Below are 20,959 nucleotides of genomic sequence, written 5' to 3'. Positions count from 1 at the left end.
GTCCCGGCCTCGCTATTGGTCGGCGGAGAAGCGTCCGGCACGCAACGGCCAATGGCAGCGATCGGACCACGGAGCGGCCCCGCCCCCTGAGAGCGCTGGGACGGGGCCTGCGCGGGCGCCATCTTGGAGTCGGGAAGGAGCTGCGCATGCGCCGCCGCGGGCAGGGCGGCCCCAGTGCCCCCCAGTGCCCCCCCGCAGCCCGGTGTTGCTCCACTGCTCCCCTTGCACTCACCACCCCCAACGCACCAGTCTTCCCCGTTACCCGGGCACTGCCCCAGGATCAGCAGTGCCCCACCGCTCCCCAGGTCTCTATATCCCCCGGACTCCAGTGCTCCCAATATTCCCAGTCCTCCCAGAGCCTCCAGGGCCTCCGTTATCCCAGTGCTCCTCCAGTGCTGCCTGTGCCTTCACAGCCCCACTGCCCTCCGTCTCCCTGCAGTGCCCAGCGTGGCCCCAGCAGCCCCCAGCCCCAGGGCTCCCACGACACCAGAGGCTGGGAGCCACCCCGAACTCCCCGAGCGGCCCCATCCCACCCCTCGGGTACCCCCACCTTGTCCCTGCCTCACGTCCCCTCACGCCCGGGTGTTTTAGTATCTATTTTGATATTTACAGGGGAGCCCAGGGCAGGGAGGAGGGTTGGGGTGATGAAGTGACGTTGCCAACCCCTGCGGTGACCCCGCTGCTGTTAACCAGGGGAGCTGGCAAAGCTGTGAAGACAAGTCCTGCATTTAGGGATGGAGCAGCCCGGGTGGGGGGCACCCACCCCCCAGAGCCACAGCAGAGACGGCACAGCCCATGGACGAAACTGCCTTTATTGAGAAAAAATGGGTTGCTACAAAGAAGTCATTGATTTTGATTATTCTTCTGCAAAAAAACCCAAACAAAACAACAAACCCAAAACCCAGTACATCTTGTTAAAAGTCCTAGTTCTGCAAAACGAAGTTGGGGGGAACACATCAACGGGCAGAGCTGGACCCCACCCCGTGCAAAGCGAGGAGAGGCAGGAGCTGCTGAGCAGCACCTGGGCCTTAAAGTGCTTTACAAAAGCAGCTGTTGCTGCCCCTGCTCCGGCATCGTGGGGCAAAGAGGAGGAGGAGGAAGGAGGTTAACAGCACTGTCCCCGAGGGAGGGAGCTGCCTGCAACTGAGAGCTCTGATGGAGGGACCCAAGTGTCCCAGCTGAGGATGGGACAGGGAAACCCTCCTGGGTCCCTTTCGGGAGATGCCAGCACTCTCCATCCCACCAGGGACACGCTGTGGTGCCAGCCATGCCGTGTTGGTGCAGGAAGACCCTGCGTCCCCCCGCTAGCCCAGCTCGAGGGAGGGGAGTGGAGGGTCTCTCCTTGTAGGGCTGCAGGTGGCACGTGGGAGCTCCCAGCCCCCCAGAACACCCAGTACTGATTAGATCAAAGTACAAAACGAGATACTATTGCTAGAGCAGCGCTGGAGCCAGGTCTGGGAGAAACCACTTCCCTGAGCAAGGACACAGAAGGATTGCTCTCCCACATCCCTTCCCTGCAAACCCTTGCTGGAAAGTGGCACAGCGGGGCTGCAGGTCTCATGGTGTATCACCACCTCCCTGCAGATCCTTTACCCAGAGCCTTGGGCTGAGAAGATATCTCTTCCAGGGATGCCTCCTCCCTGGAAGTGTTCAAGGGCAGGTTGGATGGGGCTTGGAGCAACCTGGTCTAGTGGGAGGTGTCCCTGCCCATGGCAGGAGGTTTCAACTGGATGATCTTGGAGGCCCCTTCCAATCCAAACCATGGTGTCCCTTCTGCCCAGGCACCACCTTGTGTGGGGACACAACTGCACCCGTCACCAGGACACTGAGGAGCATCTCCTGGATCAATCTCTGCCCAGATGTGCCCTATTCCCAGGAGGATGCAATCCCCTGTTTCAGGGGGACAAGATGCCTGGCAGTGGGGATGAGATCCCGCACGGGCAGACATCCCTCCTGCACACCCACAACCCAGCAGCTCTGCACCAAGCACCAGCACCCCACAACCAACCCACCTGCTCCTCCACAGAGAGGATCCACTGCTCCAGACCCCACCCTGTCCATCCAGGGCCATCACAGGGCTCTGTCTCCAGGGATTTAAGCCATCCTGAGCCCGACCACGTGTCCTGGAGCAGCTCAGAGCACGGCTGACCAAGTGGCTGAGAGCACAAGTGGTGACGCTGCTCCTCCAAAAAGCAGCCCAGCGAGGTGCTGGCTCTGACCCGACCTCTCTGCATCACCACCCACCTGTGGAGAAACATGTCAAGGCAAAGAACAGCCCAGAAACAACCAAAGAGGACACCCATGTGCTCCCCACCACCCCCACAGAGCCCCACTGGCCCTGGGTCTGCCTCCCACAGGATTTCAAATCCGCAGCACGTTGGTTTGTTTGGGGGGTTCTTTTTCTTTTCCTTTTCTTCCTTTTTTTTTTTTTTGTGTCTGTGTGTTGTGTTTTGTTTTTCTTTGTTAAAAAATAGACTTTCTTAATAATGTTCCATAAAAATACTCTGGTCCCTGGTGCCCGATATTGCAGCGTGAGGAGCAGCAGCTTCGGTTCCCGCTCTATAAAACCTGGAAAAGGCGCCACGCGGATTCGTGTAGAAAAAGGCAAGAACTCCAGTATCACAAGAGCCCGGTACAAAAGGAGCAAGGTGAGAGGTTCCCCAGACGCTGTCCCCGCCGACTCCTCCTCCGCAGCCATCAGGGGGCACACCAGGGCAGCCGCCTCGCCCTGCCGTTCAGCCCGGCCTGCCCAGCAGCCACAGGCAAAGGAGGCAGCTCCAGCCTGCAGCACGGGGGGGACTGCACAGACTGGGATGTCTCTGGAAGGAGCTCTGGAGAGTTCATAAAAAGACGCTCCGTGCCCTTTTGTTTTGGTTTTCCTCTTCAAGCAGGACGTGGAAGGCTGCAGCTTCAAACTAGGGCACTTCTGCATAAAACACCTCACAGTTGTACGTACCTATTCAGTCGCAGCAAGAGAGCGTGAAGACCAAGTGGTGCCCAGAAGCATCTAATAATAAATAGATCTGGATACAGGGATATACTCCGTGCACGGGTATGAAACGCCCAACCCAGCGAGGGCTCCTCTCTCCTCCCAGTCTCTGCTCACTCACCAGGTCTGGCGCTATCGCTCCAGAGACTCCACTTTCTCAAACAAGGAGGGATTTTGCCCGGAGAGGAGAGGGAAGAGAGGTGGCAGCAGGTCTCCAGGAGGGGTTGGTGAGCTCCAGGTGGTGTCTCCAGTAGGAAGGAGTGTGCAGGAGATGGGGTGAGGGGCCCGGACTGATGTTCCACAATCAGCCTCAGTTCTCAGAGAGAGACAATGCCAGGGCAGCCTGCAGTGCTGCCTCCTCATCGATGTTATAGTCCTAAAAAGAGAGGGGTGGTCAGGAGAGCTGGCAGGGCCACACAGCTTCCAGCAAGCAGGCAGGGAGGCCATGGCTCCTCCTGTTCCTTATTGTCCCCCAGAGCCTCCATCTCCTCCAGCATACAGGTCCCAGGAACACCAGTTTTTTTGGGGTGTCCCTTGTGCCCAGGGTCCCTCTCCTGCCTGGAATCTGCCCATGTCAGCCCTGCTCTGAGAACAGGTAGGGACGAAACAGGCCCACACAGGAAGCTGTGGCCAAAGGGCAAAGCTTTCTAGCAAGGCCACAGGCTTCTCCAGCCCTCTGGGCTGGGTTTGTGCAACACAGAGATCATGCCCTAAGGGGGGATTTTTGTCTGTAAATAGTTGGAGTTTCCTTTTCCTGAAACCTAGTGGCCCTGCAATAAAAGCAGGGTGCTGCCAAACCCTCCCCTCAGCCCCTAGCAGCCAAGGCTGGGCAATCCCCCCATTACCCCCACACAGGAGGGGTCAGCAACCCAAGAGGGGGGCCATGGAAACCCTCCCACGTGCAACAGCCAGACCCTCCCAAAAACCCTGGGGCTGGGCTGCTCCTCTCCCACCACTCCTGAAGCCTCAAAGAAAAGAGCTTTTGTGTTACAGTTCCTCAGGGGAAAAATTTAATGGAGCATATGGAAACAACCCATCTTCACAGAGAGGCATACCATTTCCCTCTCCTCCTTCAGAGACATTCTCCTGGTGAGTCTGATGACAACCACCCCCTGGGGCAGGTGGGGAGCCCAGCCTGAAACCCTTGGGGGTCCTGAGTGGGGCTACACGTGTGCCACATGCCTCCTGCAAAGAAATATCCATCCCCTTTCTGTCCCGAGGGGCTGTACAAATGAACAGGCTGGTCCCAGCACAGGAAGGGAAGGGCTGGTTCCATCTCCTGGCCACTGGGCCCAGGACACACAGGGAAGATGTTTCAGCTCAGGGCTGTACTCACCACGAAGGTGTCATAGGAGAACTTGTGCCTGTGCAGGAGGTGCTGCAGGAAGTTGGCGCTTTTGTAGCTGGGGTCCCCCCAGGGCATGGCTGAGCAGACTGGGCACACCTGCAGCAGGCAGGGACAGCAGGAACTGTGACTCCTGGGGACAGACCCCCCACCTCTGCCTCCCAGAGAGGCAAGTGGTGGCCCCCCCTTTCTGCCAGAGGCTGATCTGCAGAGGTTGTGCTAAACAGGGGGACCCTCAGCCTCCCCTCAAGCAGATCCCTGGGTGCACAGAGCCTCTGACATGTGGCCCAGGCTGCTTTTAGCCCACTGAGAAGTTACACGCATGTGTGAGCACCTCTGAGATGGTGCCAGAGCTGCAAGTTCCCCACCTTGGTCAACCCAGCGAGGCAGGGGAAAGGAAATCCTGCACCAGGGGGGTGGCAGGCACAGGGGGACGGAGGCAGCCTCCAACAAAGGCAAACAGCAGCAGCATCTCCCACCAAAGGGGCTTAAACCAAACAAAACCAGCTGGAAACCCAGCTGTGCTTCACAGGCAGCAGCAGCTCTGCGTGCTGGTGGCTTCGGATGCAGCATCAGCCGGGGTGTGTTTGGATTTCCAGGAGTTACCCCAGACAGAAGCAGCCTGCCCCAGTGTCTCTCACCACTTTGTTGGGGTCGTTGCGGTGGTTTTCCATGCAGTGCTTCACCAGCTCCTGCTGGTCCAGGTTCCGGGCCCCACAGTACGGGCAGACGAACGTCGAGCGATTGGGAATGTTGCTGAAATAAAAAGGCAAGGACGAGCTCAGATCCCCCAGGAAGGACCTGGATCGACTCCTTCCAACCTAATCCAGCCCCTGCTGGGCTTTCCTACCACCCACCACGTGCCAAGGAGGGACACGTTTCCCTACCCCACGTACCTGGGGATGGGCTGGGACGTGGGGACGACTGGGACGAACTTGGGGCAGCTGGCCAGCTGCTCCTGCACCTTCGTGCAGGACGAGACATGGGAGCGCATTTTGGCCAAGGTCACCTGGAGAGCAAGGAGAGGAGACACATCCCCAGGGGCTGCGACACCTTCCAGACACAGCGAGGCTCAGGAGAGCAGTTTTGGTCAACTGGTCTGTGCAGGATGACCCACAGCGCCGTGGAAACGCTGCACCAGCCCCTCCTCCCTCGCAGGACAGAGGCTGGGGTTGCACCCTTGCAGCACGTGTCCCCAGAGGTGACACACAAGCCACCCAGGCTGTGTTATTGTAGCACTAGTTCCATTTTCCTTTGCAAGTGAGGAACTGCTGACGGGTGGAAACCCCAAAGTGCTCTGACACTGTGCGGGAACATTCCTGGGTGGCAGCCAAGGAAGATCCCCAAAGTTAATGGAAGCCAGAAAACACAGCAGCAGAGACACACCATGAATCACAGCTTTCCAGCCAGTCCCTGAAATGTCCCAAGAGCAGACAGCCCCAAGCTGGGCCAGCCCACATTGCCAGTTCAGCTCCCCTGAAGCCGCCGGGATCACGGCACCCAAATCCTTACCCCATCAGGAGCAGCAGCACAGCTGGCTTGTCTCAGTCTCTCCCATGAGGCAGGAAAACCTCAACCTGCTTTTGAAGGTCCCCACTGTCTAATAATAGCTCCAGTCTGCTGGCAAAGGCGGCCAGGAGGGAGCACCTTCACCACCTGGCTGCCCTGACACGCAGAGGGGCCACCACACCTCACAGGCACGGCTGTTGGGGGGCAGGAATCTGCAAACCCAGCCCTGGAGAGCAAACCATGTCCTCTCCCCGACCCCACGACTGCAGGACGGGGGACAAGCAGCCTCCCCTCACCCCCCCCCTCCAGCAAGCTTCACCTTCTTGCTGCAGCCTCGGCAGGGAGCTTTGTAGGACGAGAGCTGCTTCTCCAGGCTGGAAGCCTTCTCCACCTTCTTGGGGTCGAAGGGCGCGCGGCAGAGCGGGCAGAGCGGGGAGGGCACCTGCAGGCAGGGCTGCAGGCACTCCCCGCAGAACCTGCGGGCACGGGGAGCGGCGTCAGCCCGGGCAGCCCCACCGCCCCGGGGGTCACCGGCCCCACCGCCCCGGGGACACCGGCCCCACCGCCCCGGGGACACCACACCAGCCCTACTGGGAGGAACCGGGCAGAACTGGGAGCCAGGGGCAGGGTGCCAAGAGGCCTGGCACAACCCAGAGCCCCAGGGAGCTTGGGGGGGGGGTGTCAGCCCGGGGGTCCCCGCCGCCCTCGCCCCGGGCCCCGCCTCACGTGTGCCCGCAGCCCGCGATGCCGACGGCGCGGTGGAACACCTCCAGGCAGATGGGGCAGCTGAACTGGGCCTCCAGCGCCTCGGCGGCGGGCCCGGCGGCGGGGGGCGGCCGGGGGGGGCCCGCCCGGGGGTCGCTGCGCCGCCGCCACCCGCAGGCTGCGGAACATGGCGGGGGGGGGCGGCGGCGGCGCGGCGCTCTGACGTCACGGCGGCGCGCGGGGAGCGGCGGGGAAGCGGGCCGGGATGTGCGAGGCGGCGGCGGCGGACGGCGGCGGCTGCGGGGAGCTCCGGGCACCGGCGCGGCGGCGCCGGGCCCCGGCACGCAGGTGGGAGCCCGGGCGGGGGCCGGGCTGGGCCCCGGGACCGCCCCCGGGATCCCCCCCGGGATCGCCCGCGATACCCCCTCGGTGTCCCCTCCGTACCCCGGTACCGCCATCGCCACCCCCTCGGTGTCCCCTCCGTGCGCCTGCGCTGTCCCGGCATCGCCTCGGTACTTTCCGTGGTACCCCTTGGGTACCCCCTCCCCTCGCGCTGCCTCCGGTACCTCCCCAGTGCCCCCCCGGTGCTGCCCTCGGCAACCCCCCGGTACCGCCCGCACGTGCCCCCGGTGCTGTGACCTGGCACCCCCCTGTCCTGCCGCCGGTGACCCCCCCGGTGCTGTCCCCGGCACGTCTCCGTACTGCCCGGGTGTTCTTCCGGCCTGCCCCTGTCGTGGTCCCCTCGTCACCTCCCGGGGCTCCTGCGGTGCCTCCCCGGGCGCTGCCCCCCTCCCCCCGCGGGGGGCCGGGGCCCGGTGTCCCCGGGGCTGCCCGGTGACCGCCCGTGTCCCCCGCAGCCACCCGCAGCCCTGCGTGAAGTGCGGGCAGGGCTCTGCCGCCCTCCTCATCCGCCTCGGGGACGCCTTCTGCCGGTGAGGGGCCCGGGGAGGGGCTGCCGGGGGGGGGGGGGCACGGATCTCAGAGACGCTGGGTCTCTGGGACACCAGGGCCTGGGGACGTGTGGGGTTTGGGCTTGGGGGCGTTGGATCACGGGGATCAAGGCTTGGGGACAGCAGGGCACGGGAACAGCAAGGCTTGGAGATGGGGCCTGGGGACACGGGCCTCTGGGATGTTTGGTCTCGGGGACACGGGGCCTGGGGACGCGCCACAGCTCAGGGCTGTGTCCCCCTGTCCCCGCAGCGGCTGCTTCCGCCAGTACTTTGTGCACAAATTCCGTGCAATGCTGGGCAAGAACCGCGTCATCTTCCCGGGAGAGAAGGTACTGGGGGGGGGGGACACGTGGACGTGGGAGGGGGGAGCCGGGTGGCAGCAGCGGGGTTAGTGACCTCCCCTGGTCTCCCCACAGGTGCTGCTGGCGCTGTCGGGGGGACCGGCCTCCAGCGCCATGGTCCAGCAGGTCCAGGAGGTGAGAGTGGGGGCAATGGGGGGTGGGGGGGGGCTTTGGCTCACCCACCCCCCCTCACCCTGCACCTCTGCCAGGGGCTCAGCCGGGAGACAGCCAAGAGGCTCCGCTTTGTTCCTGGCCTCATCTACGTTGATGGTAAGGCTGGGCCTCCCTGCCTGCTCCCTGCCCATTCCCAGCCCCTCTGCCCATTCCCAGCCCCGTCTCCGCTCCCAGCCCAGCATCCATCTGCACTGTGCTAGGGCTGGGGGCTGCCCTGAAGCCCAGCAAGGCTGTGGCACCCTGGGGATGGGGTGGGTGCCCCCTTCTCCTTGTGGTGGTGGTCCCAGTGCTGCCCACCTGCCTTGCAGAGGGATCGGTGCGTGGGCAGAGCCCGGCACAGCGGGAGCAGAGCCTGGCCCACATGGAGACCCTGCTGCAGGAGACTGGCTTCCCCTACCACCTGGCCTACCTGGAGCAGGTACAGAGATAAGGAGGGCACACACCATGGTGTGGGGACATACCTGGCTCTTCCCAACCCCCCCTCCTGGTCCCTGTCTCTGCCCCACAGGCGTTGGAGCTGCCAGCATCCATCCTGCGGCCGGGACCTGAGCAGTCCAGCGAGTCTGGCCCTTCCTATAAGGAGGCTGTGGATGGCTTCATCCAGCAGCAGCAGTGGCAGGAAGGGGACAGGGATGGTGGCACCTCCCTGCCCAGCACCCAAGACACCCCAGCGGGGCCCTCCCAGCGCCTGCCCCCCGCCACCCTCACCCAGGAGCTGCAGCGGCTCTTTGAGGCCGTGGAGACACCGACAGCGAGAGAGGAGCTGCTGCAGATGCTGCGGTGAGGGCCTGATCCTGCCCCAGCACCAGCACTGGGCATGGCACGATAGCTCTGAGCCGGTGTCACCTTGTCCCCTCAGGCTCCACCTGATCCTGCAGACAGCCCGGACCAGGGGCTACACCAAGGTGATGACGGGCGAGAGCTGCACCCGCGTGGCCATCAAGCTCCTCACCAACCTGTCGCTGGGGCGCGGCGCCTTCCTCGCCGTCGACACGGTGAGCTGCTCACCCTGTCCCTGGGCTGGGGACGGCCGAGGGGTGATGTGAGGTCATGGCTGGGGTGGGGGGGTTGGTCTGTGGTGGTGGTGCAGTCCCTTGGCAGCTGGGTGCCCACAGGGCTTCGTGGACAACCGCCACGGCGACGTGATGGTGGTGCGTCCCATGCGGGAGTACACGGCCAAGGAGATCGCCTTCTACAACCACTTCTTCCATGTCCCCACTGTCATCGCGCCACCCCTCCCCACCAAGGTAGGGACAGCCCCTGTCTCACGTGGCCAGAGGGGGGGGAATCCCAAGCTCCACGTCCCCACAGCAGGGACAGGACCCCCCAGCCCTGCTCTCTCCCCCAGCGCCGGGAGAAGCCCAGCATCCACCGCCTGATCGAGCGCTTCCTGATGGGGCTGCAGGAGGATTTTCCCTCCACCATCAGCACAGTCTACCGGTACAGCATCCCTCTCACGGGGTGGTTTGGGGGGGGGGGGGGAAGGGGGGCAGGTGGAATGCATCTGCTGACCACTCCCACCCCCATGTTGGCTGCAGGACAGGTGAGAAGCTGAGCCCAGCTCCAGCCATAGCGAGCTGTGAGTCCGAGCGGTGCCTGCTCTGCCTGTGCGCCCTGGACATCGCCGGGGGTGAGTGGGGCAGGTGGTGGGAACTGGGGGGGATTAAGGGAGAGTAGCCATGCACACACATCCCCCCTCCTACCCTCCCCCTGCCCAGTCTACCCCTGACCCCCAGCTCTTGCAGAGGAGGAGTTGGCCCTGGAGCCCACACTGATCATGGATGAGCCAGAGTTTGTGGAGAATGGGTGCTGCCAGGATGCCCCGTTAGCAGGGTGAGCCTGTGGGCATGGAGGATGCCATGGTGGCAGCAGGGCCACCATGCTGGCACCTCTGATGGTCCCTGTCCCCACAGGACTGAGAGCAAGGCCGCCTTCATCCCGCTGCTGTGCTACAGCTGCCGTCTCACCTTCAAGGAGCTGGTAAAGCTTTTGGGGTGCAGCGGGGTGGCTCTCCCAGGGGATGGGGTGGCTCTCCCAGGGGACAGGGCGGTCCCCATCTCTATCACCCCTCTCTTGCAGGGTCCCCTCGCCACGCTGCCGCCCTACGTGCGTGCTGAGGCCCAGCGCAGGATCTGCAGGTAGGGGGGGGACAGGGGGTCACCTGCCCCCCCCCGCCAGCTCAGCACCCCAGTGCCACATCCATTCATCTGCACCATGTCCATCCCTTGCAGAACAGAGGAGATGAAGCAGCAGAGCCAGGAGGCCCCGCCAGAGGACAAGGAGCACAGCAAGAACTGAAGGGGCTGGGGACAGTGGGGGACACAGACCCCAGACACTCTGGACCAGAGCCCCTGGGTATCCATTGGCACCCAGGCAGCTGCTTTTACACCCCATTTTGGTTACAGCTGGGGGGGCAGGGAGAACCCCCCCAGCCCAAATTTGGCAGAAGCCAGGGGTGCTGGTACCCCCAGGGTAGCAGGTCCCCTGTCTCACCCCTCTTCCTCCTCCTTACCCCAGCCCTGCAGCAGCCAGGGAGGCCTCAACTTGGTTTTATTAGGTATCTGTATAAATAAAACATTTGCATTAACAATTAAAAAAAAAAACAAAAAAAACCAAAATAAAAACAACAACAAAAAAAAACCCCAGAACAACAAAACCAAAGTCACAAGTGTCTAGAGTCCAGCTGGGGCTGCCAGCCCCCCCCAAGCTTGGCAGGAAGGGGCCAGGACCCAGGGCCCCCCATCCTGGGGCTGAGGGGCTATTGCTTTTGAGTTCAACCTGGTTCTGGAACAGGGCTGGGGAGAGCAGGGAGGGGGGCACAGAACAGCTCCTGACCCCCCACCTCTACCTGCCAGCCAGGGGTGCCCAGCAGGTGGTGGTGGGGGGCGGGGAGGCAGCTTCTGCTCCCCACCCCCTCACCCCAGGAAGGCACAAGGTGGTCTCTGCAAGGCAGACGGCTTCGAAGCAACATTAAGAGAAAAAAAAAAAAAACATCCTTCCTCAAAGCGAGTGCTGAGCACCCACTGCCTCCCCTGGCAGGATGTGGCCCCAGCTTTTGGGGTGGGAGGGGAGGGGGCTGGTTAAGGCATTGGTGGTGATGTCCCCAGGATGGGGGGGGGTGGGCCCGGAGCCCCTTACTCCTTCTCCCGCGTCCACTTGATCATGGTCTCGGGGGAGCGGTAGAGGAAGATGAGCTTGGCGTAGAGCTCTTCCTCCAGCTCCAGCTCGCCCGTCTCCCGCACCAGGAAGATGTCCTGGCACAGCTTCAGGATGCGATCCACGCAGGGCAGCTCCTCGAACATGATGGAGTGCGAGATCTCGCTGAAGAAACCCCGCACGAACTTCCCGATCACCAGCACGATGGAGACGTACAGCCCCATGATCCTGCGGAGGGAGCGGGGACATCCTGCACCACCCCTGCCGCGGCTTCGCGCCCTCCGGGGGTGCAGCCGGGTGGTCCCCACTGCTCCGTGCACCCCCCCGCTCCACCTTACCCGTAGCCAGCCAAGAAGCCCAGGCTGGGGGGGCTGACTTTGTCGTTGAAGATGACCATGGGGAGGATGTTGCCATCGTGGGGGGGCGCGTCCTTCAGCCGCACCACCCACCACTCCAAGAACCTGTCGGCGCTCGCCCGCTCCCGTTTCAGCTGCACCTCCACGTCCAGGTAGCTGTCCTCGCCCTCTGCAGGGGGAGGGGGTGGCACCATCAGAGCAGGGCATGGCCACCACTGTGCCCCCGCTCTGATTTATTATTTTTTGGGGGTGGGGGAGAAGACGGTGGGACCCACCTGGCAGCAGCTGCTTGACAGGGTCAGCTTCAGGGTTGTTGGGTGCCCGGATGTATTTGGGGAAGAGTTTGGGCACTTGCCTGCAAGACAGCGGGGTGAGCACAGGGGTCACCACCCTGAGGAGCATAACGGGGGGGGGTTTCCCTCCCCGGCGACACTCACACAGGGGCGTCACGGGTGCCCTGGAGCAGCTGGGCCAGCTCCATGCGTTGTGGTGCGCCGGGCTCCAGGTTGGTGCTGTGCTTGCTGAAGGTGTTCTCCACTGTCCCCCCCTTGCCCAGGTCCCTGCGGGCAGAAGGTGCTGAGCAACTGGGGTGTGTGTGTGGGGAGGGGTGCAGGCAGGGCTACCCCCACCCCACCGTGCTGGTGGTACCTCTGTAAGGTCCAGGTGAAGCGGAGGGTGATGTCGGAGGAGCCGTTCAGCAGCTCCCGCTGCATCTGCTCCCGGCTGGGGGGGCTGATGCTCCAGAGGGCGCCCGAGCTGCCCTCGATGCGCGCGGTCACGATGTCCTCGTAGCCGTACAGCGTGATGAACTGCATGGCCACCTGGCACCGGGGGGTGGGACATGGCTCAGCCCCCACACAAGGACACCCCGGCCCTGGTGGGACACCCCTCCAGTTCTGCCAGCCTCCCCCGCAAGAGGGATGGAGCAGGAGTGGGTTTTAGGGAAGGGGGATTTACCGGCTGCCTTTCAAACTTCTCGGTGAGGTCTTCGTAGTCCTGGGGGGTGAAGGGCTGGATGGATGGTTGCTGGGCACTCATGGTGAACAGTGGCTGCAGGGGGACATAGGGTGCCATCAGAGGGGCAGGGGACACCAGTGTCCAGGCAGGGAACCCCTGACACTGTCCCCCCTGCATCCCTACCTCATATCCCCCCAGCTTGAGGGCGACAGTGACGTCGATGGGGTGGTTCACAACGCCCACCACGGAGCGCACCAGCGACATGAAGAGCAGTGGGAACCAGATGATGGCCACGAGGAAGAGGATGATGAGGCCCCCCATGCCATACTTCACAATCTTCTTCTTTTTCTGCCCCTTGGGCTGAGGGTATTTCTAGGGGGGGGGGGAAGAGTAGATACCATATGGTGGGCTCAGGAGGGGACCCCAAGCAACTTACTGGGGGGCCCTTCCCAGCACGGCAGGGTCATACCTTCTCTGTCTCACGGCTGCACTTGATGATGAAAACGTTGGCATAGATGTCCTCCACACACATCCAGTTAGAGAGGGACAGCGTGGTGTCCGTCCAGACCCAGTCCATGACAGCCCGCAGCTCCACCAGGAAGGGCACAAGACGAAACCTGGGGTGGGGGACACAAATGGAGAGGGGGCTGGTACGGCACCCTCAGGGCAGCCAGGGATCCGCACGGCGCCATGCCATACCCTTGGAAGAGGAAGAGGTTGAGGTGGTTGTATTTCTTGGTGAGGAAGTTGCCCAGGATGCAGGTGGGGTAGCCACAGCGGATCTGGTAGGCTGACAGTGAGAAGTAGATGCACTTCACGAAGTACCACAGCTGGGCCACCGTGTTGAGGTTGAACAGCCTGTGGGAAGGAGGCGTCTACCTCTTCAGTCACTGCCCCAGCCAGGCTGGGCCACCACGTGGGCTTGCAGACACAAAGATGCCACCTTAGAGCCATGTTGTGCCCTTAGGGACATCCTCAGGGGATGCCTGGTACCTTTCAGTGACGGCCGGCAGAATGAAGAACATCCAGAGGTGGATGCTGAAGACAAGGATGACCTGGAAGATGAGCTTGCCCAGCACAGTCTTGCGGAGGTAGAGCGCACGGTCTATGACCATGGTGGTGAACTGGATGAGCAGCATGACCAGGAAGGCCTCTGGCACTTGGTCATCCGAGAGCGAGGAGGTGATGTCGGTGGCTGCCGAGTGTTTCTGGGGATGCAGGAGAGGTCAGAATGTGACCCCATGGTGGGAGCCAGCCCCTGGCTGCCCTCCAGGAACCCCCTGCTCACCCCAAAGGCCCAGAAGCCGAAGATGATGATGATGAAGTCAACCACATCAGCCAGGAACATGAAGGCGTAGACGTCGGTGGCCGCCCGGTGCCGGGTGTGCAGGATGTCCCAGAAGAACCCGCGCACCGGCTGGTACGTGTTCTGCACCCTGGAGGGGACAGAGGGGACAGGTGATGGGGGCTACACCCCACATCCCTCACCCCAACCAGCACTGTGGGGCACTCACATGGTGCGGAAGAAGTGCCTGACGCGCAGCTCAAACACCTTCAGCTTCCTCTGAACGTGGCTCTGTTCTGTTTCCACCTCTTCCTCCTTTTCCTCCTCCTCCTTCTCCCCATCCCCTGGGGGTGAAGCATAACACAGGTGACCACCCCGGGGTCCTGCCCTGCCCCAGGGGACACCAGCCTTATCCTTTGCTGAGACAAGAGGCATGGGAACCACCACTCACCTTCCTCTGGAGCCACCTCTGGCTGTTTCTTCCCCCACCTCCTCCTCGTCCTGAAGCGGAGCTGGGTGGCCCCAGCCCCCTCCTCCTGCCCCACACTCTCTGGCTCCATCTCCACTGCTGCTTCTGGTGCCCTCGGCTCTGGCAGCACCTCTGTCCTTTCCTCACCCATTGCCAGTGGCACAGACATTGCTTCCTCCCACTTCTCCTCCTCTTCCTCGTCCTCTGCCTGCTCCGCCTCTGCCTTCTTCTTGGAGAAGGTCTCCTCGTGGTCCCATAGTCCATAGGACTGGGGAGGGTTGTGGTCAGGTGGATGGAGCTCCTGATGCCCCCCAGCCCCACACCCTCACCCCCATCCCACAGCATCATTACACCCCAGGGACCCAACCAGCAATGCGTGCTTTGGGTGGAAACCAAGGCAGAGCTACCAAGCACCTACTGCGTGTTCTCCAGAGCCTCTACCTCCCCCAGCAGCACCTCCAGCTCCCAGGGACGCTCACTCAGGTGATGTCCACTATGGTGCCCATGCCCCAGGGCTCACCAGCAGTAGGGAGCGATGGAAGAAGAGCACCAGGAGCTGGACAAGGTCATACTTGAGGTAGCGGTCGGTCTTCTCCAATCCCAGGATGCGGGGCGGGAAGAAGGGCTTGCCCTCAGCACGCACTAGCGTGCCGTAGTCATTCCAGGGAAAGAACCCAAACTGGAAGAGGTATTTCACCACCACCATCACCTGCAGGGACACTGGGGTCAGTGGGTGGCAGCCAGTGGCCGGGTGGCATCATCCCCTCCCAGGCCTCCCCCTCTGCCCACCTCGGTGAAGATGATAGCAATCATCCAGAAGCGCTTGCTGGGCCGGGGGATGGAGAGCATGGCCCAGAGGAAGACGAGGATGGGGAGGAAGAGGGAGATGATGGAGGCGGTCACCACGTTGTTGAGGATGATGATGAAGTAGCAGAGCAGCTCGGAGTGGGCGGCCACGCAGCGGTACCCGGCCAGCAGCAGCTTCAGGAACCGGTTGTGGGACCGATAAAACTGCTCTGACATTTCCAGCTCGGGGATGAACAGCTGCCTGTGGGGTGACGGGGGGGGTGAGCTGGCCCCACCTCCTCCCCAGCCCTGTTCCCACATCCCCACGTCCCTGTGTCCCCACACCTGCTCAGGAGGAGCTCACTGGCCGTCCGCCTGCGGTTCCCAGGCAGGGTCAGGAGCTCCTGAGACCCAGCCACGTCCTCCTGGGAACTCCAGCTTGTCACCTGCTCCTGGCTGCTGGTGGGCAGCGGGTGGTCTGTCAGGGTGCTGGGGACAGCATGGGGACAAGGGTGAGCTCCTTGCCCACCAGCCCCTGCCTGCTGCCCCCCCTTGGGAGGGGGTCTCTATGCACCTGCCTGGAAGCGATGCCGTTTTGGGGGTCTGCATCCCCGGGCTCCTCCACGTTCTCCTCCTCAGGGGGCTCCTCTGGCGGTGGCAGGTAGAGGTCATCCAGGAGCCCACGGTTCATGTCCTCTCCCTGCAGCAGGGCAGGGGGTCAGTGCCACATGGGGGCTGCCACCCCCCCAGCTGTGTCCCCGTGTGTGTTGCCCCTCCCCAGGCTCACCGTGGCCAGCCGGCGGGCCAGCATGTATCTCTCCACGCGCAGGACGTTGGACATGTTGGCGTGTTCCCGGGTGCAGGCATCCAGCCACTGGGTCAGCCCGTCCACCATGGCCTGGCACAGCACCCACAGGAACCGCAGCGTGTTCAGCACCCGCTGCACCACGTTGCTCCGAGCTGCTGGGATAGAGAAGAAGGGAAAGGGGGTGGTCACTCTGTGCCCACTCGGACCCCCCCACTCCTCCCTCCCTCTACCAGTGGTTCTGCCTCCCACCTACCAGAGCTTTCCTCTTCCTCTTGGCCTTCTTCAGGTGCCTCCTCCTCCGTCACTCCATGGACATCTGCAAAGGCCAGACCCACCCCCCGGGAAGGGGAAGCAGCAGCTCAGTGGAGGATGGACATAATTTCTGGCCCCCACCCATCACCCTGTCCCCCCTCCCCATCCTGCTTAAAAATCAGCAGGGGCACCAAAGGAGAGTGGCACAGCTTGTGCCCAACCCCACTGCAGCCATCAGAGAGTACACACGCACACACACACTGGGAGCCCAGCTGAGACGATGACCCATTATGGGATGCAAACAGCAGGTGTGGGGCAGGGCTGCGCCCCCTCCCATCCCCCCCAGCCCCATTTTGGGGTGAGCCAGACCCACCTTCAGCAAACTCAGCACCAGGCGATCCTGGCCGCTCCTGCTGCTGCCGCCGCAGCGCCGTCCTGGTGTTGGTCACCCAGGCCTGGTAGGCGAGCTCGGGTGGGGGAGAGGGGGTGTCAGCACCCTGGGGGCATCACAAGACCCCCCCCAAACCCTCAGCCACGCTCACCTGGAAGGCGCTCTGCCTGCCCAGCTGCTGCTCCTCCGGCGCCACTACCTCCTCCTCCTCCTCGCTGTCTGACTCAAAGAGGAAATATTCCCCCGAATGCAGCACTGCAGGGAGGTACAGGTGTCAGCACGGCTGGCACCACGGCCTGGGGTGGCACAGCATGGCTGGTGACATGGCACCGGGTGGCAAGGCGCAGCCAGTGCCTGGTGGCATGGCATGGGGTGGCACGGCATGGCTGGTGACACGGCACAGGGTGCCATGGTGTGGCTGATGCCCAGGTTTGCTCCACTGCCATCTCCCCCCAGGCTCTGCTCAGCGCCAAGGACACCCATGGGGATCCCCACTGGGGACAAAGACTTGACTCCCACATCCCCAAAATCAGGTCACACTGTTGGTGACCGATGCTGATAACCCCAAACCCAGCGTTTGGGTGTCAGTGGTCCCCAGCAGAGGGACCTGGCCGAGGGGCTTTGCCCCATTCCGGCCCCACACCGGGGTGGTACCTGCAGCGTGATCTAACCAGGGCCGCCACCACCGCTCCCTCTGCCAGGAAGGGTCTGCTGGGCTGTGGAACACTGTGGAAGGGTGGATATGGGGGCGCTGAGGATGGTCACATTCAGTGCACCCACCCCCAGCACAGGGGCAATTCAGGGGGGTCAGGGAGGTGGGGGTTCATGGCAATGCTCTGGGGTGCAGGCATCAGCGATGGATGACAGCCACCCTGCTTTGCCTTGAGAAGCACGGGGACGGGGGGGACCCCCCAGGTGCCCACCTTGCCTGGCCTCCTGCTGCCCCTGGAGGGAGGTGCTGGGCAACCACCCCTGGTGGTACTTCCACTGCTTGGTTCGGATCCTCTTCATCCTGCAGAGCAGAACGTGCTGTGGTGCCCGCTTCTCCAAACCAACCCCCCCTCAGGGGCACTCCCACCATGCACAGGGTTGCCCCCAAGGTGCTGGTGGGCAGCAGGGTGGGGAGGTCCCAGGTGCTCCCCCTGCTCCTCCAAAACCACTTACTGCCGCTTCAGCTGGGCCAGTGACTTCTTCTCGGCTTGCCGGTGGGTGCGCATGTTCTTCAGGGCACTGGCCTTGAACAGTGCGACACCCCTGTGGGGACAACAGGAGGGTGAGGGGGGCACCAGCACCCCAGCAGCCACAGGCACCCTTCAGGACCCCCCAGCCCACCTGGAGGCCTGCAGGGAGGAGGCCCGGAGGTCGAACATGACATGCACAAAATAAGAGCTGAGGAAGATGCGGCGCTGGAGCAGGAGGAAGAAGAAGCAGATGCTGTCCCAGATGATCCCTGCCTCCTCCACGGGCAGCGAGCAGTCGTGGTCCCTGCCCATCTCAATGGCTGGCAGGAAGAATCATAGAACCAGATAATGGTTTGGGCTGGAAGGGACCTTAAAGACCATCTAGATCCAACCCCCCTGCATGTGCAGGGACACCTCCCACTAGACCAGGTTGCTCCAAGCCCCATCCAACCTGCCCTTCAACACGGCCAGGGATGGGGCAGCCACAGCTTCTCTGGGCAACCTGGGCCAGGGTCTCACCATCACACTAAAGAATTTCTTCCTCATCTTCCCTAAATCTCTCCTTGTTCAGCTTAAAATTGTTCCCTCTTATCCCACTCCTGCTCTTCTCCAAAGTCCCTCCCCAGCTTTCATGGAGCCCCTTCAGGTATTAGAAGATGCTCTAAGGTCTCCCTGGAGCCTTCTCTTCTTTAGGCTGAACAGCCCCTGAAAAGGGCTGCCCACAGGCAGGTCAGGCAGCAGCCCGAGCTTGCACCCCAACCCCACCTGAGCTGCCACCCCCAAGCCAGCAACTCACGGTTGTAGTAGCCCTTGACAGTGCAGACCAGGCTGAAGAGCTGGATCACCCAGCAGAAGTTGTCCTGCATCTGCTGCACAAAGACGCAGGAGAGGAGCTGCAGGGAGAGAGAGAGGGCAGAGTGTGGGGTTTGCCCAGAGACGGTGACAGCGACACGGCACTGCCACCCGTCCCTCCCCAGGGGATGCCCAGGTGGCCCCGAGGAGCAGCCCAGTGGCCGTGGCACGGCCCGGGCCCAGCAGCCCTCACCGACAGCATGTTTTTGGAGATGATGACGGTGATGTTGTAGAGGATGAGGCAGTCCCAGAGCACCAGGCGAGCCTGCGCCGGCCTGCGCAGCATGGCGGTGCCGAAGAGGAGGAGGTAGAAGCAGGCCAGCAGGTAGCCCAGGCCGAAGAGGCTGGTGCGGGTGGCCCCGGTGATGAAGACCACCACCAGGACAAGCCAGAAGAGGTAGCGGAAGACCACCACCTTCGCCATGTCCAGGTAGGACCTGCAGGACAGGATGCTCAGAAGAAGGTCCCTGTCCCCTCCCAGCATCCACACTTGGCACTGCCTGGCTTTGGGGTGTAGCAAGGTGTCACCCCACACCCCAGCCAAACCAGGACGGTCCAGGGCTGTCCTGAACCACACCTCCTTCCAGCACAGCTTCAGGGTGCCCCTATCCCAGTTTGGGGGTGCCATGATAGTGGCAGGTGGTCCCACTCCAGCTATGGAGGGGATCTTGTCCCAGGAGGGCAGAGTTTCCCTGGCCCAAAGGGGTCCCAGCACCAGTGGGGTCCCAACCCCTACCCTAGAGAATCCCAGCCCCACAGGTCCCATCCTATCCATATCCCCCAGGGTCCCATCCCAGGGTGGGGGTCCCACTCCCATGTCCCCAGGTGCCCCATCCCATCCCCGTCCTGGGTGTCAGTGCCACGGGGCGGGGGGCACCCACCGGCAGTGGATGAAGTTGGGCACGAGGTTGTGGGGGTCCCGCTCCAGGTCCAGCCGGTCGCTGTTCTCACCGGCCGCCCGCAGCCAGGCCTCGGTGCGCTCGGCCTCGAACACCCGCCACTGCTGCGCCACGCAGAGCAGCAGCAAGAAGTCATCTGCAGGGACATGGCTCAGGGCACCCCCTGGGCAAGGGGTGGGTGGGGGGACAGGGCATCGCGTGGGCAGGGGGCTGGATGGGGAGATGGGGCACCCCGTGGGCAGGGGGGCTGCTGGGGCCAAGGGGTTGCAGGGGGTTACTCACTGATGAGGTTGGTGGAATTCGGGACCACGAAGAAGTCGGGCAGGTAGAGCCACTTGATGAGCGCCGAGTTGATGGGGAGGGTCTGGCTCCAGCGCCAAGGGTAGTCTGGGGGGCAGCAGGCACAGCTCAATCCCCCCCCAGCCCCTCACCCAGGGCAGGCAGCCTGCCCACACATGGACCACCCCCATCTCCCTGCCCCAAGTGTCCCATCCCTTACCCACGCAGAGGGCGGGCGGCATGCCCAGGCACAGCAGGTACTGGTAGAGGAGGAAGATGACAAGGAAGAAGCAGTACTTGGGCCAGAGGCGGGCGATGGCCGCCCGCCGGCGCCGCGTCAGGATGACCACCAGCCAGCAGCCGTGCAGGATGGCCGGGAAGTTCATCCGCTGCCCGATCACATTCACTATCATCAGTAAGCAGATCTGGGGTGGGGTGCAGAGGTTCAGCTCCAGGGTGCTGTGAGCAGTGGGGAATCCTCCCCCCGCCCCCTCAGCCTCCCTTGCCTCTGCATCACCCGGTTCCCCACCTCCAAGCCAAACTTGTAGTAGAAGTAGTTGAGGAAGTACTTGGCACAGCTGCCCAGGCTGTCGTCAAGGTGCTGACGGGAGATGTTCTCAAAGATGGTCTCGGTGACGGGGGTCACCAGCTGGTGCTGCTTGCGGTGGTACTGCTGGCGCCGGTACACCACCGCCTCGAACACCAGCACCAGCAGCACCAGGAGGTGTTTCTGAGGGTGAAGAGGATGCTCAGGACCATGGCAGGTCGCTGAGCATCCCTCAACGTGGTCCTCCCACAAGGGGTGTCCTGGCACCTACATGGATGTAGCCCAGGTTGGAGTAGCCCTTGTGGATGCCAAACCAGGCAGCAGGGTCCACGGGGCCGCGGTACAGGGTGGAGTTGACCAGTTCCTCCGGGGACAGGTTGGTGCTGTTGCGTTGGGACTGCAAAGGGGAGCACCACCAAGCATCAGCACCCCTCACCGCTGCCACAAGACCTCAACTCCAGCTGTGGGACCCCAAAAACCAGGCATTTCACACAGATCCCCCCCGCCCCCAACATGGTCACCCAGGTACCTGGGTGCAGTTGCTGGAGTAGTCGCTGGGGTTAACAATCTTCAGCTGGTAGAGCATCTTGCAGACGATGATGATGCAAGTCCAGACAGTGGAGAGGCAGGAGGCCATGTGGCGGAAGCGGCAGTAGGGCATGGCAAAGGCCCACAGCAGCACCAGCAGGAAGTTCATCACGGACACCTGGGGCAGAGGCCACATCAGC

At 62.8% G+C, this 20,959-nt stretch overlaps 3 protein-coding genes across 5 annotated transcripts in view; 1 reads left to right on the top strand and 2 right to left on the bottom strand.

Moving 5' to 3' along the window:
* Positions 1-796: 796 nt before the first annotated feature.
* On the bottom strand, positions 797-6,737 carry RNF166 (ring finger protein 166). The gene is given in 7 exon segments (XM_051629750.1): positions 797-3,365; positions 4,326-4,433; positions 4,976-5,090; positions 5,231-5,343; positions 6,163-6,319; positions 6,570-6,692; positions 6,694-6,737. Coding segments are annotated over 7 exon segments (726 nt in total). The 3' UTR covers positions 797-3,299.
* A 57-nt stretch (positions 6,738-6,794) lies between these two features.
* Positions 6,795-10,674, top strand: CTU2 (cytosolic thiouridylase subunit 2). 2 transcript variants are annotated; one of them, XM_051629737.1, is made up of 15 exons: positions 6,795-6,896; positions 7,406-7,480; positions 7,749-7,827; positions 7,915-7,974; positions 8,049-8,109; positions 8,322-8,431; positions 8,522-8,793; positions 8,873-9,008; positions 9,129-9,260; positions 9,362-9,453; positions 9,552-9,643; positions 9,759-9,846; positions 9,927-9,993; positions 10,093-10,151; positions 10,245-10,674. In XM_051629737.1, the coding sequence occupies exons 1-15, from the start codon at positions 6,814-6,816 to the stop codon at positions 10,309-10,311; spliced, it is 1,473 nt and encodes a 490-aa protein (XP_051485697.1). In that variant the 5' UTR covers positions 6,795-6,813; the 3' UTR covers positions 10,312-10,674. The 2 variants fall into 2 exon arrangements, with proteins under 2 accessions (XP_051485697.1, XP_051485700.1); XM_051629740.1 differs by lacking the exon at positions 7,406-7,480.
* PIEZO1 (piezo type mechanosensitive ion channel component 1) overlaps positions 10,549-20,959 on the bottom strand; it is a 24,563-nt gene continuing 14,152 nt past the window's right edge. Inside the window, exons 18-50 of one of the 2 annotated variants that reach the window (XM_051629695.1) lie at positions 20,761-20,937; positions 20,503-20,628; positions 20,214-20,414; positions 19,905-20,109; positions 19,688-19,792; positions 19,388-19,568; positions 18,700-18,943; positions 18,451-18,547; positions 17,806-17,974; positions 17,638-17,727; positions 17,397-17,485; positions 17,128-17,199; positions 16,625-16,728; positions 16,456-16,549; positions 16,084-16,146; positions 15,810-15,985; positions 15,601-15,722; positions 15,368-15,511; positions 15,026-15,284; positions 14,757-14,945; positions 14,219-14,504; positions 13,997-14,111; positions 13,771-13,918; positions 13,476-13,690; positions 13,182-13,340; positions 12,952-13,099; positions 12,666-12,854; positions 12,483-12,575; positions 12,174-12,346; positions 11,963-12,085; positions 11,801-11,880; positions 11,508-11,694; positions 10,549-11,397 (exon numbers count right to left, since the gene is read on the bottom strand). In XM_051629695.1, coding sequence (XP_051485655.1) covers positions 11,148-11,397; positions 11,508-11,694; positions 11,801-11,880; positions 11,963-12,085; positions 12,174-12,346; positions 12,483-12,575; positions 12,666-12,854; positions 12,952-13,099; positions 13,182-13,340; positions 13,476-13,690; positions 13,771-13,918; positions 13,997-14,111; positions 14,219-14,504; positions 14,757-14,945; positions 15,026-15,284; positions 15,368-15,511; positions 15,601-15,722; positions 15,810-15,985; positions 16,084-16,146; positions 16,456-16,549; positions 16,625-16,728; positions 17,128-17,199; positions 17,397-17,485; positions 17,638-17,727; positions 17,806-17,974; positions 18,451-18,547; positions 18,700-18,943; positions 19,388-19,568; positions 19,688-19,792; positions 19,905-20,109; positions 20,214-20,414; positions 20,503-20,628; positions 20,761-20,937 — 5,073 coding nt within the window. In that variant the 3' untranslated portion in view covers positions 10,549-11,147. The remainder of the gene's footprint in view (positions 11,398-11,507; positions 11,695-11,800; positions 11,881-11,962; positions 12,086-12,173; positions 12,347-12,482; positions 12,576-12,665; positions 12,855-12,951; positions 13,100-13,181; positions 13,341-13,475; positions 13,691-13,770; positions 13,919-13,996; positions 14,112-14,218; positions 14,505-14,756; positions 14,946-15,025; positions 15,285-15,367; positions 15,512-15,600; positions 15,723-15,809; positions 15,986-16,083; positions 16,147-16,455; positions 16,550-16,624; positions 16,729-17,127; positions 17,200-17,396; positions 17,486-17,637; positions 17,728-17,805; positions 17,975-18,450; positions 18,548-18,699; positions 18,944-19,387; positions 19,569-19,687; positions 19,793-19,904; positions 20,110-20,213; positions 20,415-20,502; positions 20,629-20,760; positions 20,938-20,959) is intronic. The other variant, XM_051629696.1, reaches the window with a different exon arrangement.

This window comes from Apus apus, chromosome 11 (assembly GCF_020740795.1).
Source record: "Apus apus isolate bApuApu2 chromosome 11, bApuApu2.pri.cur, whole genome shotgun sequence".
In the NCBI taxonomy this organism is placed as follows: domain Eukaryota; kingdom Metazoa; phylum Chordata; class Aves; order Apodiformes; family Apodidae; genus Apus; species Apus apus.
This window is presented reverse-complemented; position numbering and strand designations above follow the sequence as displayed.